Source organism: Mustela putorius, unplaced genomic scaffold, assembly GCF_011764305.1.
Source record: "Mustela putorius furo isolate JIRA1106 unplaced genomic scaffold, ASM1176430v1.1 tig00003836_pilon_pilon_pilon, whole genome shotgun sequence".
NCBI lineage: Eukaryota > Metazoa > Chordata > Mammalia > Carnivora > Mustelidae > Mustela > Mustela putorius.
This window is the reverse complement of record NW_025421989.1, coordinates 34971016-34984895: the sequence shown is the minus strand read 5'-3', so window position 1 is coordinate 34984895 and position 13880 is coordinate 34971016. Positions and strand designations below refer to the sequence as shown.

General features: G+C 45.3%; 1 protein-coding gene across 9 annotated transcripts in view; it reads left to right on the top strand.

The window, feature by feature from the left end:
- Positions 1 to 6213, top strand: part of BCOR (BCL6 corepressor) — a 121565-nt gene extending 115352 nt beyond the window's left edge. For 7 of the 9 annotated variants that reach the window (XM_045089462.1, XM_045089461.1, XM_013057499.2 and 4 more), the window contains one exon: positions 6058 to 6213. In XM_045089462.1, coding sequence (XP_044945397.1) covers positions 6058 to 6079 — 22 coding nt within the window. In that variant the 3' untranslated portion in view covers positions 6080 to 6213. Of the gene's footprint in view, positions 1 to 3403; positions 3682 to 6057 lie in introns of those variants that run through there. The other 2 variants (XM_013057505.2, XM_013057503.2) reach the window with 2 other exon arrangements.
- Positions 6214 to 13880: the final 7667 nt, after the last annotated feature.

Genomic DNA, 13880 nt, shown 5'->3' with positions numbered 1-13880 from the left:
CTTCCAACATCGAGTCTTCAAAAGCAGTTGGGGTCGTGGTGGCCGCTTGCCAGTGCCCGGATGACAACCCTGGTGGATTGTAGTGGAACCCAGGGGTCCCTCCCAAAGATTTTATAAGCATGTGCTTCCTTGTATCAAATCCACTGGTGCTCAGAATGTCCTGAGTGCTTTCTGGGCCTACCTGGAACGCTGAGAACGCGAAAGTAGAGCAGACAGACAGGGGTGCTGGTGTCTGGGAGGAGGCCGCAGGGATGATGTGGTGGAGTGGGCTCTCGAAGCGCACAAAGGGTGGCGTCAGCAGGCCTCAGTAGGCGGGAACAGCGAGGCAGAGCTGGGAAGGGGGACTTCTAGCACCGTCGGATAGCCTGGCGTATGGAGTGAGAGAGCCTCTTGTTGGGGAAGGCTTGGAGTACCTGTAACGTTTGGGATGGGTCCTGAAGACAAAAGGCAGCCAACAAGTGGTTTTGATCTATTAATGCTTCCAGGAGCGCCTGGATGGTTTGGTCCGTTAAGTGTCTGCCTTCAGCTTACGCTGATCCTGGGGTCCTGATATCGAGCCCTGCATCATGTTCTCTGCTCAGCAGGGAGCTTGCTTCTTTCTCTGCCTCTCCTCCTGCTCTTGATCGTGCGCATGCGCATTCTCTCTCTCTCTCAAATGAATGAAATAAATCATTAACGCTTCCATTTAAAAAGAAATCCACTTTTATTATTAAGAAAACAATCCATGCCTTTGACTAACTGAATTTTTTTTTTAAAGTATCCACCCCCCCAAATAAAGTTCTTTGAGCAGTAAAAAACGGAGGGAGATGGGGCACCTGGGTGGCTCAGTGGGTTAAAGCCTCTGCCTTCGGCTCACGTCATGATCCCCGGGTCCTGGGATCGAGCCCCTGCATCGGGCTCTCTGCTCAGCAGGGGAGCCTGCTTCTCCGTCTCTCTCTGCCTGCCTCTCTGCCTACTTGTGATCTCTGTGAAATAAATAAATAAAATCTTAATTAAAAAAAGAAAGAAAGAAAGAAACGGAGGGAGGGAGGAAGGAAAGGAGGAAACCACACATTTCAAAAATTCAGGCTCCTGTCCTCCCTCCCAGCCACCTTTTCTGCCCATCTCCCACTCAGGTACCACAAACAACCCGATAATCATTTGCCGAGTTACTGTGTTCTAGGAAGTCACTTCCAGCATCAGGTGAGAGTGGCAAAAAGGTAAAAACAAATAGCAAGACCCGTCACCCAGGCCCTCGGAAATAATTTAAGCACAAGAGGACCAGTGAACCCAAACAAAAGGAAAGAAAAGCACCAAGGCATTCACCTCTATAATAGTTTGGGTTAAACTAACTACAAAGGTAGTTTTATATTTGGGCTGGAGGCAAAGGAGGGCTCAAGGCCAGCTGAGGTTCCATCCCAGATGAGGGGCATTTTTAGTAATCAGGCCAAGAAAACAGGTGGGAGCCCCAGGTTTAAGGGATGGATGGGGGAGTAATGCACTTGGTTCAGGAAACACTGGAGGCGGTGGTTCCTGTGGCTGGAGGAGCGTTAGCCTAAAGAACGTGGATTGAACTGCCAGCATGTGTGGAAACATGGATGAAGGAGGGCCAAAGCGTTGACCGTGGGTACAGAGGACATAGCACAGTCTAGAAGCTCCCCTGTGGTAATGGAGAGGACACCGGTGTAGATAGTGAAGATGCAGGCTAAGACATGTAGACCCCTGTGGCTGCGGTGAGACCACAGGGAGAGTGAGTCATTCACTGCTCACCCTGGACAGAGGGCAGCGGTATGGTTCCTTCTGCTTCTGAAGGTGTCCTGTCCTCCCTCTCCCAGGTAGACTGGCTGTGACCGCTACCTGAGCAGCCTCCCTCGACCAAGAAATGTGGGAGTCATTGTCCATGTGTTGGGTCCCCAAGGCCCTAGTGACGGAGCCACCACCCCAGCCCTGCCCTCCCCTGCCTGGCTTTTAGGTGGGAGACGAGGAAGTGATGTCGAGCCAGGCCACTGTTAATTTTGAATTGTTCTACTACTCCACCCAAATCTCCCCTTCATATACTTCCCACCTGTGTGAACTTTGAGTTTGTTCTCTGTTGGCAAATTGTCCTAATAGTTGTTATAGTAGGGGACCAGAGACATCTGAGTCTCCATCAGCAGGGTTTTCTGGGGAGATTGTTCAATGAAAAGACAAGAGGAAGAAAAGTATGCGTGGTTTCCTGCTATTCAGGTTGGGAATGGGGAGTTAACCCTAGACACCTATCTGTTTTTTAAAAATGAAACACCTTTGAAAAAATGCTTACGTCTGGGGAAAATAGAGCTGGCCACAAGTGAAAGAGGATGGAAGCTAAGCATCTCTGAATTTCCTCATTGTATAGAGTTTCTGTAGTTTTCAACTGTAAGCAATGCCTGCAAATAAAAAAGCAAAAGGAAGCAAACCTAACTTGGACCCCAGTTGATAGCACAACCACACAGGAAAAGAATGATTTCAAGTGACTTTAGAACACAATCAATTGATTATATAATCCTTTGTGGATTTACCTTGAGGACAGAAAAGGGCAAAAAAAAAAAATTTCAAATTTGTTTTCAGTAATCCTATCCTTGGTGGTGGCATCCGCATTGTTATTCTGAGCTGGTCCTGTTTGTGTTGTGAGATAAAGCGGAAAAGTATCTGTTGTTGTTGGGAGCTGAGATTTTCAGCAAGGGAGAAAGGAGATGCAAATGTACGATTGGTGAGGTTGAATACAAATTACACAGTCCTGAAGCTGAATTAGAAGTAGTATCACTATGAAGTCGTGATGAATTTTATCTTAAAAAAATATATCGGGGCACCCAGCTGGCTTAGTTGGCAGAGCATGTGCCTCTCAATCTCAGGGTCGCAAGTTTGAGCCCCACGTTGGGTGCGGGGGTTACTTAAAAATAAAATGTTTAAGAAATACATTTTGTACCAAAAATATATATTGAAGCTCTGTCTACTGAAAAGGCCCAGAAACAATGACCTTTAGAAATGGGCACCACTGTGTCTCAGACTGTGGTTTCTAAATACCTTATCCCACTACAAAGAATTGAGCTCCCTTCGAGCAATGGTTGACTGCAGTTTGAGGAGGGAGACAGTTGGAGGGGAGTATGGGTGTGCACAATAAGCTGGTGGGGCTTTATCAGGAAGACAGCAGCCAACTTGGAGAAGCCCCAAATAGGATAAATATGGGTTGCTTTGAGCATCAGTGGGGATAGCTGCAATGAATATAAATAAGCATGAATATGTTCCCATTTTGAGTTCATAAAGGTAGGCAAAACCAAACTCCTTGACACCCCACACCCAACCCTGTTGGGGAAAACCTCATCAGTTGAAAACTGGCAAACAAGGGAAAGAACTGAGCATTTTCCCTGCCTTTCCTAAACGAAAGAAATGTTTTGTTCTATGACAGTGTCCCAGCCAGGATCTGAAGAAATTACAGAACGTTACCAGTTTACGACCCTTCATGAAACAGTGGATCTGGGCAGTGATTGTTTATGAATGCCAAAATTACCAAAAAGAAAGGAAAATACAAAAAGGAACAACCAGTCATTGTGAGCCTCCCAAAGGGAAAACATTTCACCTCATCTGAAGTTGTCTTGCCAAAAATTTGAACCTGAAGACTGATCAAGGCTCTAGAGCAGTGGTCCCCAATAGAAATATAATGTGAGGGGGGCCTGGGTGGCTCAGTTGGTTGGGTGTGTTTGTCTTAGGCTCAGGTCATGATCCCAGAGTCCTGGGATCGAGCTCCATGTGGGGGCTTTCTGCTCAGCGGGGAGCCTGCTTCTCCCTCTCCCTCTGCCTGCAGCTCCCCCAGCTTGTGCTCTCTCTTTCTCTCTCAAATCTTAAAAAATAATAATAAACCATTAAAAAAGAAACTCAATGTATATTTTGTGCGCGCACAAACACACACACACACACACACACACGCACCACTTTACAATTTCGACTGGCCACATTTCAAGTGTTTGATAGCCCATTTGGCTAGTGGCTACCATATTGGACAATGTGAGTCTAGATCAAATCACAATTTACAGGAAATACAGGGGCAGAAGAACATGGTAGGATGCTATGGGCATGAATTCAGCACAAGTCAGACTGAGGCTCTACAAGATTCAGGATTCCGTTTCCTCAAAGTGTAAAGAGGAAACATGGAGGGGAACCTGCAGCTAATAGACTTAAGAGAAACACTAAGAGTTGTAGAATATGGATTTCAGAGTCTTATTTGAACAGACAAACTAAAAAAACATTTGTGAATACCAGGGGTGCCTGGCTGGCTCAGTTGATAGAGCACACAATTCTCATCTCAGGGGGTCCTGAGTTCAAGCCCCAGGATGGGCATTGAGTTAGCTTAAAAATAAATTGGGGTGCCAGGGTGGCTCAATCGATGAAGCATCTGCCTTTGGCTCAGGTCATAGCCCCACATTGGACTCCCTACTTAGCAGGGAGTCTGCTTCTCCCTCTGTCCCTCACCCCACTCTTGTGCTCTCTCGCTCTCCTCCTCTCTCTCAAATAAAATCGTTAAAATTAAATAGAATTTTAGGGGCGCCTGGGTGGCTCAGTGGGTTAAAGCCTCTGCCTTCAGCTCGGGTCGTGATCCCAGGGTCCTGGGATCAAGCCCCGCGTCGGGCTCTCTGCTCAGCAGGGAGCCTGCTTCCTCCTCTCTCTCTGCCTGCCTCTCTGCCTACCTGTGATCTCTGTCTGTCAAATAAATAAATAAAATCTTTCAAAAAATAAATAAATAAATAGAATTTTAAAAAGATACATTTGTGAAAACCAGGGAAATAAAAACACTGAACATTTTTGGTGGAGTCCTTATCTTTTAGTAATAGATGTTAAAATATTTATGAGTGAAATAAGATATCTGGGATTTGCATCAAAATCATCCAGGAGGAGGGGTAAGGAAGAGGTATAGACAAAACAAGCCTGATCATCAGTTGGTAATTGTTGAAGCTGGTGAACTTTTGAATTGTTGAATTTGGTTATATTTGAAATTTTGAATTGTTTGAGTTGTTGAATTTTAGTTATATTTGAAATTTTCTACAATAAAAAAATTTTTTTATGGGGCACCTCGCTGGTTCCATTGGTAGACCATGCAACTCTTGACGTGGAACCTGCTTTAAAAAAAAAGTTAAAAAAAATCTTTTAAATGAACATCAGTACCTATCTTTCAGAGTTGTCAGGATTAAATGAGATAATATGTAGAGCTCCACGCACAATGCCCAATAGATAGTAGGCACTAGATAAATGTTTAGGTTCCTCCTTTTGTTTTATTTAATTTTTAATAAAGATTTTATTTATTTATTTGACAGACAGAGATCACAAGTACGCAGAGAGGCAGGCAGAGAGAAGGGGGATTAGCAGGCTCCCTGCTGAGCAGAGAGCCTGACCAGGGCTCAATCCCAGGACCCTGAGATCATGACCTGAGGCAAAGGCAGAGGCTTAACCCACTGAGCCACCCAGGCGCCCTTAGTTTCCTTCTTTTAAAAAAGCTGGACACTTGGGGTGCCTGGTTGTCTCAGCCACTGGAGCATGTGACTTGGGGTTGTAAACTTGAGCCCCACGTTGGGTGTGGAGATTACTTAAAAATAAAAAAATCTTGGGGCTCCTGGATAGCTCAGTTGGTTAAGCGTTTGCTTCAGCTCAGGGTCATGATCCCAGGAGTCCCAGGATTGAGCCTTGCGTCGGGCTCCCTGCCCAGCAGGGAGTCTGCTTCTCCCTCTGCCTCTGCCTGCTCATGTTGCCTTCTCTCTCTCTCAAATAAATAAATAAAAAGTTTTTTAGGAAGTCTTAAAACTGGGGCATCTGAGTGGCTCAGTGGGTTAAGCCTCTGCCTTCAGCTCAAGTCATGGTCTCAGGGTCCTGGGATTGAGCCCCAAATCAGGCTCTCTGCTCAGCAGGGAGCCTGCTTACCCCTCTCTCTCTGCCTGCCTCTCTGCCTACTTGTGATCTTTGTCAAATAAAGATAAAAGAAAATTACTGCAAAGTTACCTTGAACTCTATTTAGCAGGTTTCCTGTAGTGATATTTGTATTGTCATTCTGAATGTATTTTGTGTGCATTGTAGGACAAAGCAAAGACATCGGTGATGTTGGAAACCATTGTGTGAGAAGAGAATTACGAACATAGAATGGAGGAAAGAGAAAGTACCTTGTGATGTTGGATTTGAATTGTCAACTCAAGATTTAAATAAAACAAATATGATGTGGATTTTTAAGTTCTGTCTACTAAAAAGTCCGAAAAAACATTGACGCTCCAGTAACAATGAGCACATCTAGTAGCAAGTTCTTGGTTTCTAAATACCATTCTCCATCAAAAACCAGGAACTGCTTGAAGAAATGGCTGCCCCCGAGTCTGTAGCAAGGAGCCTACAAAGTGAGCCTTGCCTGTGGAGGGGGACACTGACACGTGTGTTGAGTCCAGACACGGCATTATCTCCATAGTGTTCTTTTCAACAATGTGTAACCTGAATCCTATTATGAGGAGATGGATAAATTCAGAATGTGGGACAGTCTGCAAGACAACTAGCCTAGCCTTCCTTTATTTTTTTTAAAATTATTTTTAAAGATTTTATTTATTTATTTGACGGACAGAGATCACAAGTAGGCGGAGAGGCAGGCAGAGAGAGAGAAGGGGGAAGCCGGCTCCCTGCTGAGCAGAGAGCCCGATGCAGGGCTCCATCCCAGGACCCTGAGATCATGACCTGAGCCGAAGGCAGAGGCTTTAACCCACTGAGCCATCCAGGCGCCCACCTTCCTTTATTTTTATTTTTTAATCCATGTCATGTAAAACAAACGCACAAGGGAATGTTCTGGATTAGAGAAGATGAAGAGACAAGGCAATCAAATGCAACACATGAAATTTGCTAGAATTCTAGGACAGAGAAAAAAGTTGCTATAAAATTCTTTGAGGGGGCACTTGGGTGGCTCATTCAGTTAAAGTCTGACTCTTGGTTTCAGCTCAGGTCATGACCTTGGGGTCATGAGATCAGGGAGAGAAGACTTGGCAGAGTCTGCTTAGAATCCTCTCTCCCTCTGCCCCTTGCACTCTCCCTCTCTTGCTCTCTTTCTAAAAATAAATAAATAAAATCTTTAAAAAGTATAAATAAAACATTTTGGGGACTACTGGAGAAATTTTTAAAAATCAATCTTAATGAGGTATAATTTACATAAAGTTTCCTGCTGCCCCTTTGCTTTCAATGATCCCCTCACCCCAGGCAACCCCCAGTGTGATTTTTCTCACTATAGAGTTAAATGGGAAATTGAAAGAAAGGCTATAAATTAGAGGGTATTATTGAGTAAACATAAATTTTCTTAGTGATGACGGCATTGCGGTTATGTAAGACAATGTTCTTCTGGGGCGACGTCCGCTCGGGTGTTTAGAGGTGAATTTTCATGACATCCGGAATTTACTTGCAAATGGTTCAGCAAAGAGTACACACACACACACACACACACACACACAGATAACAAAAGCATGGCAAAATATTACTAATTGTGAATCGAGGTAAAGGGTATATTAAGCTGTTCTTTCAACTTTTCTATGGATTTGAAATTTTTCAAAATAAGTTGAAGGGAAAAAAGGAAAAAAATTGTAATTTTCATCTCAGCCTTTTTTCAACGCCTCTCAAAGTGGTTTCCTGAGGGAAAGATGAGAGAAAGGCAGGTTAAAACATTTATTACCTTGTCACTCTTCTTCTTTTTTCTAAAAGGTATTAGGATACTGCCAAAAACCAGAAGGCCCAAGAGGTTTCATGTTCCTCTCCATCAAGGCCCCTCCTGAAGCCCAGGTTCAGAGTTTGGGGGGTTGGATGTGGGTCTGGATTTGGCGGAGGGGGATGTCTCTCCTTCTTATGGTGAAGTCACCCCCCCCCCGTCTTCATTCATTAGGCTGCTGTAATAACAGAGGATACTAGAGTGGTAGCTCCTCACCAACGGAGATTTCTTTTTTTTAATATTTTATTTTTTTGAGTGAGAGAGCGAGCATGAGCAGGGGAGGGGCAGAAGGAGAGGGAGAAGCGGACCCCCCCCTCAGCAGGGAGCCACCTCCAACATTGGACTCCATCCCAGGACCCTGAGGGGTCATGACTGGAGCCAAAGGCAGAGGCTTCACTGACTGAGTCACCCAGGCACCCCTGAGAGGTGTTTTCCTACCATGTCCTCGCATGGTGGAAAAGTAGTCCTCCAGTCCTGTGGCCTCCACCTAGGACCTGTTCTACCACCTAGAACCTTCACATCAGGGGTAGGGTTTCAACAGGTGAATTTGGGCAGGGATCAGGGGACACGCATATTCAGTTCCTAACACCCCCCTGCCCAGGGCCCCCTGGTTTGCACAAACAGATTTCTGAGGATAGATTGGGCCTCCAGGGCTCCACCCAGGCCGCCAGAATGGAGCCCCTGGTCAGGGCTGTGGGCCCTCCACGAAACCGCTGTGCTCCCACCTGCCTCTGAGGGCACAGTCCCCAACTGCCCCAAGCCGCCCGCTCTCCCGAATCCCGCCCCACGTTCAGGCCAAGGCCACACTTCCTGTGGGCTCTTCCCATCCAAGGACTGAGCACAGCAGCTGTGCTGTGGCAGACTCATTCTGGCAAGACGTGGGGCTCCTCCAATGGGCACCTGCTCTTACGACCCAAGTTCTGGCTGAACTGGAACCGCACCCCATCCATAGTCACCCCCTACCCCCGCCCCCGCCTCTGCAAGTGTCCCCCCTCTCCTCCCCTCACATTTTCCTGCTTCATCCCCCAAGACGCGCTTTCCTGTCCTGTTCCACCTTGCATCTGCTTCTTGGCTGACCTAAAGGAACACACTTTCCCTCTGTCCCACATGCTATGAGAAAGGACTGGGGCCAGGGTTAGCAGGGCCCAGATCTGCTTCCGGAGGCTGGTGTTTTTTTCTCCGCAGGCTTATATTAGAGGAAGAAAAGGAAAAAGAATAAAAAGGCAGGCTCTAGATGCATGGGCAGGCCAGGGAAGGCCTCTCCGGGGACGGGGTGTTTGAGCAGACGAGTGGATAAATAAATTGGCTTACAGTCAGCCAGCTAGATAGTAGACGCCGGCTACGGCAACCAACACAGATGCATGTCACAGACGTAACTGATCAAAATAGAAGGTAATTTACAGAAGAATGCGCATGGCATGACACATTTATGTAACATTGCAGACAGGCACAATCCCGTTATAGTCTTAATGGGCTTCTGACTAGTTAGTAAAGATATAAAAACAAGAAGAGGAGTGATACATACCTAATTCGGGATAGTTGTCACCTAGGGGGGCGGTAGAGGGAGGGAATTGGTTACCAGATGGGGGAGGAGGGGTAAGGAGGGGAAGGAAAGGGAGGAGAAAAAGAAGAGAGGGAGGGAGAAGAGAGAAAGAAAGAGAGGAAGGAAGGAAGGAAGGAAAGGAGAAAGCTAGCAAGCAAGCATGGTCAGGATATGAACTTCGGAAGCAGAAGTTTCTTTTGACTAAAACCCGTGCGGTGCTTAAAATAACAGAAGTAAACCGTTTCTGTCTTTGGGCATATCCTTCGTCTACAGTCCCAGAAGGAAAATCCTAAGAGTTTGCCATGATCTCTTATCTGCGTGGCTTTTCTCTGCAGATTAATCTTGCTGGCAGGCAGGAGCACGACCCCGAACACATTTTGGAGGCAACCGTGAGGCTAGGGAATTGTCCCAAAGCTTAACTTTTGCCTCTGCCTCTACCCACCGCCCAACTCCACTGGATTTGCAAGGTCTGTCCAAGTGCTACTAATGCTCCCACCCAAAGGCTTCAGGGTAAAAGGATGAGAACTTTCTAAGCTGGCCTGGTGGCTGGATTACACCCCTGGATTTCAGTTCTCCAATGAAAGAAGCAGGAAGGTTCCTGTCACTCCTTCCTTTCGCTGCCTTTCTCTTTCCCCATCTTCCACTTGATTTCTTCTAATATTGTATTTTTTTAAGATTTTATTTATTTATTTGACAGAGACAGAGATCACAAGTAGACAGAGGCAGGCAGAGAGAGAGGGAAGTAGGCTCCCGGCTGAGCAGAGAGCCTGACGCGGGGCTCGATCCCAGGACCCTGAGATCAGGACCTGAGCTGAAGGCAGAGGCTTAACCCACTGAGCCACCCAGGCGCCCCTTAAAGTTTTTTCATAAGTGAGCTCCACACCCGACATGGGGCTCAAACTCCTGATCCCAAGTTCAAAAGTCTCATGCCCTACTGACCGGGCCAGCCAGGCGCCCCTCATTCTGTTCCTTCTACCCATTCTCCCTCCCTGCTGGCCCCTGTTCCACTTGTGACAGATGCATAAAAGTCACCCCATCTTATTACTTTTTATTGTAATTCTCTGTGGATGTGCCTGTTGTCCTTCTTTAGCACGTTAGCTCCTTCTTTTGGAAGTAGTATAGAGAAAGGTCAACAGCGTGATAGAAAAATGCACACGATGTAACCAGAAGGGTCATAGAAATTAATGCAGATGGGCTTTAAACATACGAAAAGATGTTCAGTCTTGCTAATAAGAAGAAGAATGTGAATTACTATGTTGCCCCTTCTTACCTGTCACATGGACGTGAGCCCAAAAGCTTGACAGTGCTCTTTGTGGGTGAGGTGGTGTGGAAATAGGACTTTTCGTACGTTGATGGTTGGAATACAAAATGGTCCAGCCATTATACGGGGAAATTTGTCAACAGCAAGCGAATTTATACATGCTTTTACCCTTTGGTCCGGCAATCACACTTCTAGGAACTCATCCCAAAGATATTACTGGAAAATATATGAGAAGATATATCCAGAAAGTTATACTTTGAAGCAGTTTTTGTTTTGTTTTGTTTTGTTTTGATTTTTCAAGATTTTAGGATGCCTGGTGTCCCTGTAGCAGTTTTTGTAAATGCAAAAGATTGGAAGCAGCCCACATACTATTAATCAAGGACTAGTTGAAAAAAATGACAGTCACCCCCAAATGTTATGGCTTATACTGGCATAAGAACATATGGAACAATGAAATAGTATAGAATAGAAAGCCCCAGAAATCAACCCTCACATAGATAGTTAGCCGACTTTTGGCAAGGTTGCCGGGACTATTCAGTGGGGGAGAGGATATTCTTTTTAACAAACGATGCTGGGAAAACTGAATCTATGTGCAAAGGATGAAGCTGGACCCCTACCTCACACCGTACCTCAAAATTAACTCAAAGTGGAGCAATGACCTAATGTGAGAACCAAAACTCTAAAACTTCAAGAAAAAATCAGGAGCCAATCTTGGTTAGGCAATGATTTTTCAGATGTGACATCAAAAGCATGAGCAACCAATGAAAAAATAAATTGAGCTTTTTCAAAATGAAAAACTCTGGTGCTGCAAATGATACCATCGAGAGAGTGAAAAGACAATCCGTATGCTGCAAGAAAATATTCACAAATCATACATCTGATAAGGGACTTCTATCCAGAATATATAAAGAACTCTTACAACTCAATAATAAAAAGACAAATTAAATTTCCCAATTGAAAAATGGGTAAAGGTGGGGCACCTGGCTTGCTCAGTTGGAGGGGTGTGTGACTCTTGATCTTGGGGTTGTGAGTTCAAGTCTCATGTTGGGTAGAGAACTCACTTAAATAAATAAAAACTTTTGGGGCACCTGAGTGGCTCAGTCATTAAGCATCTGCCTTTGGCTCAGATCACGATCCCAGGGTCCTGGGATCGAGCCCCGTATCCGGCTCCCTGCTCAGTGGGGAGTCTGCTTCTCTCTCTCCCACTCCCCCTGTTTGTGTTCCCTCTCTTACTGTGTCTCTCTGTCAAATAAATAAATATAATCTTTTAAAAAACCCAACCTTTTAAAAAACCAAGGGATTTGAATAGACATTTTTGCAAAGAAGATATGTAAATGGCCAATAACTACAAGAAAACATGTTCAACCTCATTAGTCATCGTGAAGATGCAAATCAAAACCACAGTGAGCTACCACCTCGCCCCCACTAGTATGGCTGTAATCAAAAGTAACAAGTGTTAACAAGGATATGGAGAAATTAGAACCCTGTGCGCCACTAATGGGAACATAAAAGGATGTGGCCATTTTGGAAAACAGTTTGGTAGTGCTTCCAAATGTGAAATAGAGGGGGTGTCTGGATGGCTCAGTCGGTTGAGCATCTGCCTTCCGTTCAAGTCGTGATCACGGGGTCCTGGGATTGAGTCCCACATCGGGCTCCTTGCTCAGCAGGGAGCCTGCTTGTCCCTCTGCCTGCTGCTCCCACTCACTTGCGCTCTCCCTCTGACAGATAAATAAATATATTTTTTTTAAGATTTTATTTATTTACTAGACACAGAGAGTGAGATCACAAGTAGGCAGAGAGGTAGGTGGAGAGCGAGAGGGAAGCAGGCTCCCTGTTGGACAGAGAGTCTGACGTGGGGCTCGATCCCAGGACCCTGAGATCATGACCTGAGCTGAAGGCAGAGGCTTAACCCACTGAGCCACCCAGGCGCCCCAATAAATAAAATCTTAAAAAAAAGAAAGAGATGGCTTAGGTTCCATCCTCTGTGGGAAGAGTGTCAAAGAACTTGGAGGCATGTTTTAAAGCCATCACACTTCCTCTGCCCCACACACCTCCAAATCTTTGCAGGTGGGAAATCCCTGAATGCATGGAAAGCAAGGAACCTCACGGAAATGGCTGTGAAGGGCTGTAATGTCTCACAGAGCAACCTGCACGAGGGCCCGGTTGCTTGTGCGGGCCTGTCCTGGGGTGACCCGTGGGCTGAGCAGGACCCCGGGGAAAGGAGCCGGTGCCACTGACCGTTGCTATGTCTTCGGACTTCTCAGAAGAGAAGTCAGTGATCCGGGCTTTTGTGGTGGCTCTCACAGTCGTTCATGACATTGACGAGAATAAAAACATCCTGGTTTGGCCCCAAGCTCCCCAGTTTGCAAACTCCAGGGTATGGCCTGCAGGCTTTTTTCACTCACAAAAAAATTTCCAGATTCATGCTGGGTCTGGATGATTCGCCCTCTGTGTAGGGGCCAAGGAGATCACTTCAAGGGCCTCTGCCTCGAATGTTCCCCAGAGAAACAGTGCAGTGAGGCCCGTGAGCCTGGGGTCTTGGTTAATTTCCTGATAAATAAATAAGTGAATCCAGTGTACAGCGGGAGTTTAAAAAATTCTTTTAATTTAAAAATTTTAAATTTTTTATTATACAGATGAACTGTAGGCCCATGAGGGTGGGGGAAGGCAAGGTTTGCGTGATCATGCTTTCAAGTTTCTTTTTCTGAGCATCTGTTTTTTTTTTTTTTTTAATTTTTTTAATGTGCTTTATAAGCAGCTTTTAAAACAATATGTGGCAAACACATTCCAGTATGAATGAATATACCTCTTTCTCAATATTTTTGACGGTTGACATGGTATCTCATTGTTCTAGGATGTATTTAATCAACGCTTTAACAGTAAGACTAGCTTTGGGTTTGAGGGCGCAAACCAAAAGCGTGAACAACACCAGCACGTGAATAAAATAAGAGTGGCTTAAATAAGATAGAAGGTTTTTTGTTTTTTGTTTTTTTTTTTTAACAAGATAGAAGTTTAAATCTCTTTCAACATCAAGGACGTATAGAGGTAAGCAGTGCTGTTTTGCCATACCAACTTTTGGCTCTCTCTCCACACATCGGTTTTACCTCATAGTTCCTTGAAGCTGCCAGAGTGCTGGCCATCATCATCATATTCACAGTCCAGATAACAGGGGAAAGAAAGACACGAGTAACACCTGCCTCCTGTAAGATATCTATCTCCCAGAAGTCATCTCCAACGTCTCCATTTATGTGCCATGGATGAGAACTTAGTCTTACACAGCCTTGACTCTGGGCATTCTGTGCCCCTTTAGAAATCCTAGTGTCCAAACTGTGGTCTCTATACCTTTTTTTGTTTGTTTTTTGAGTAGGCTC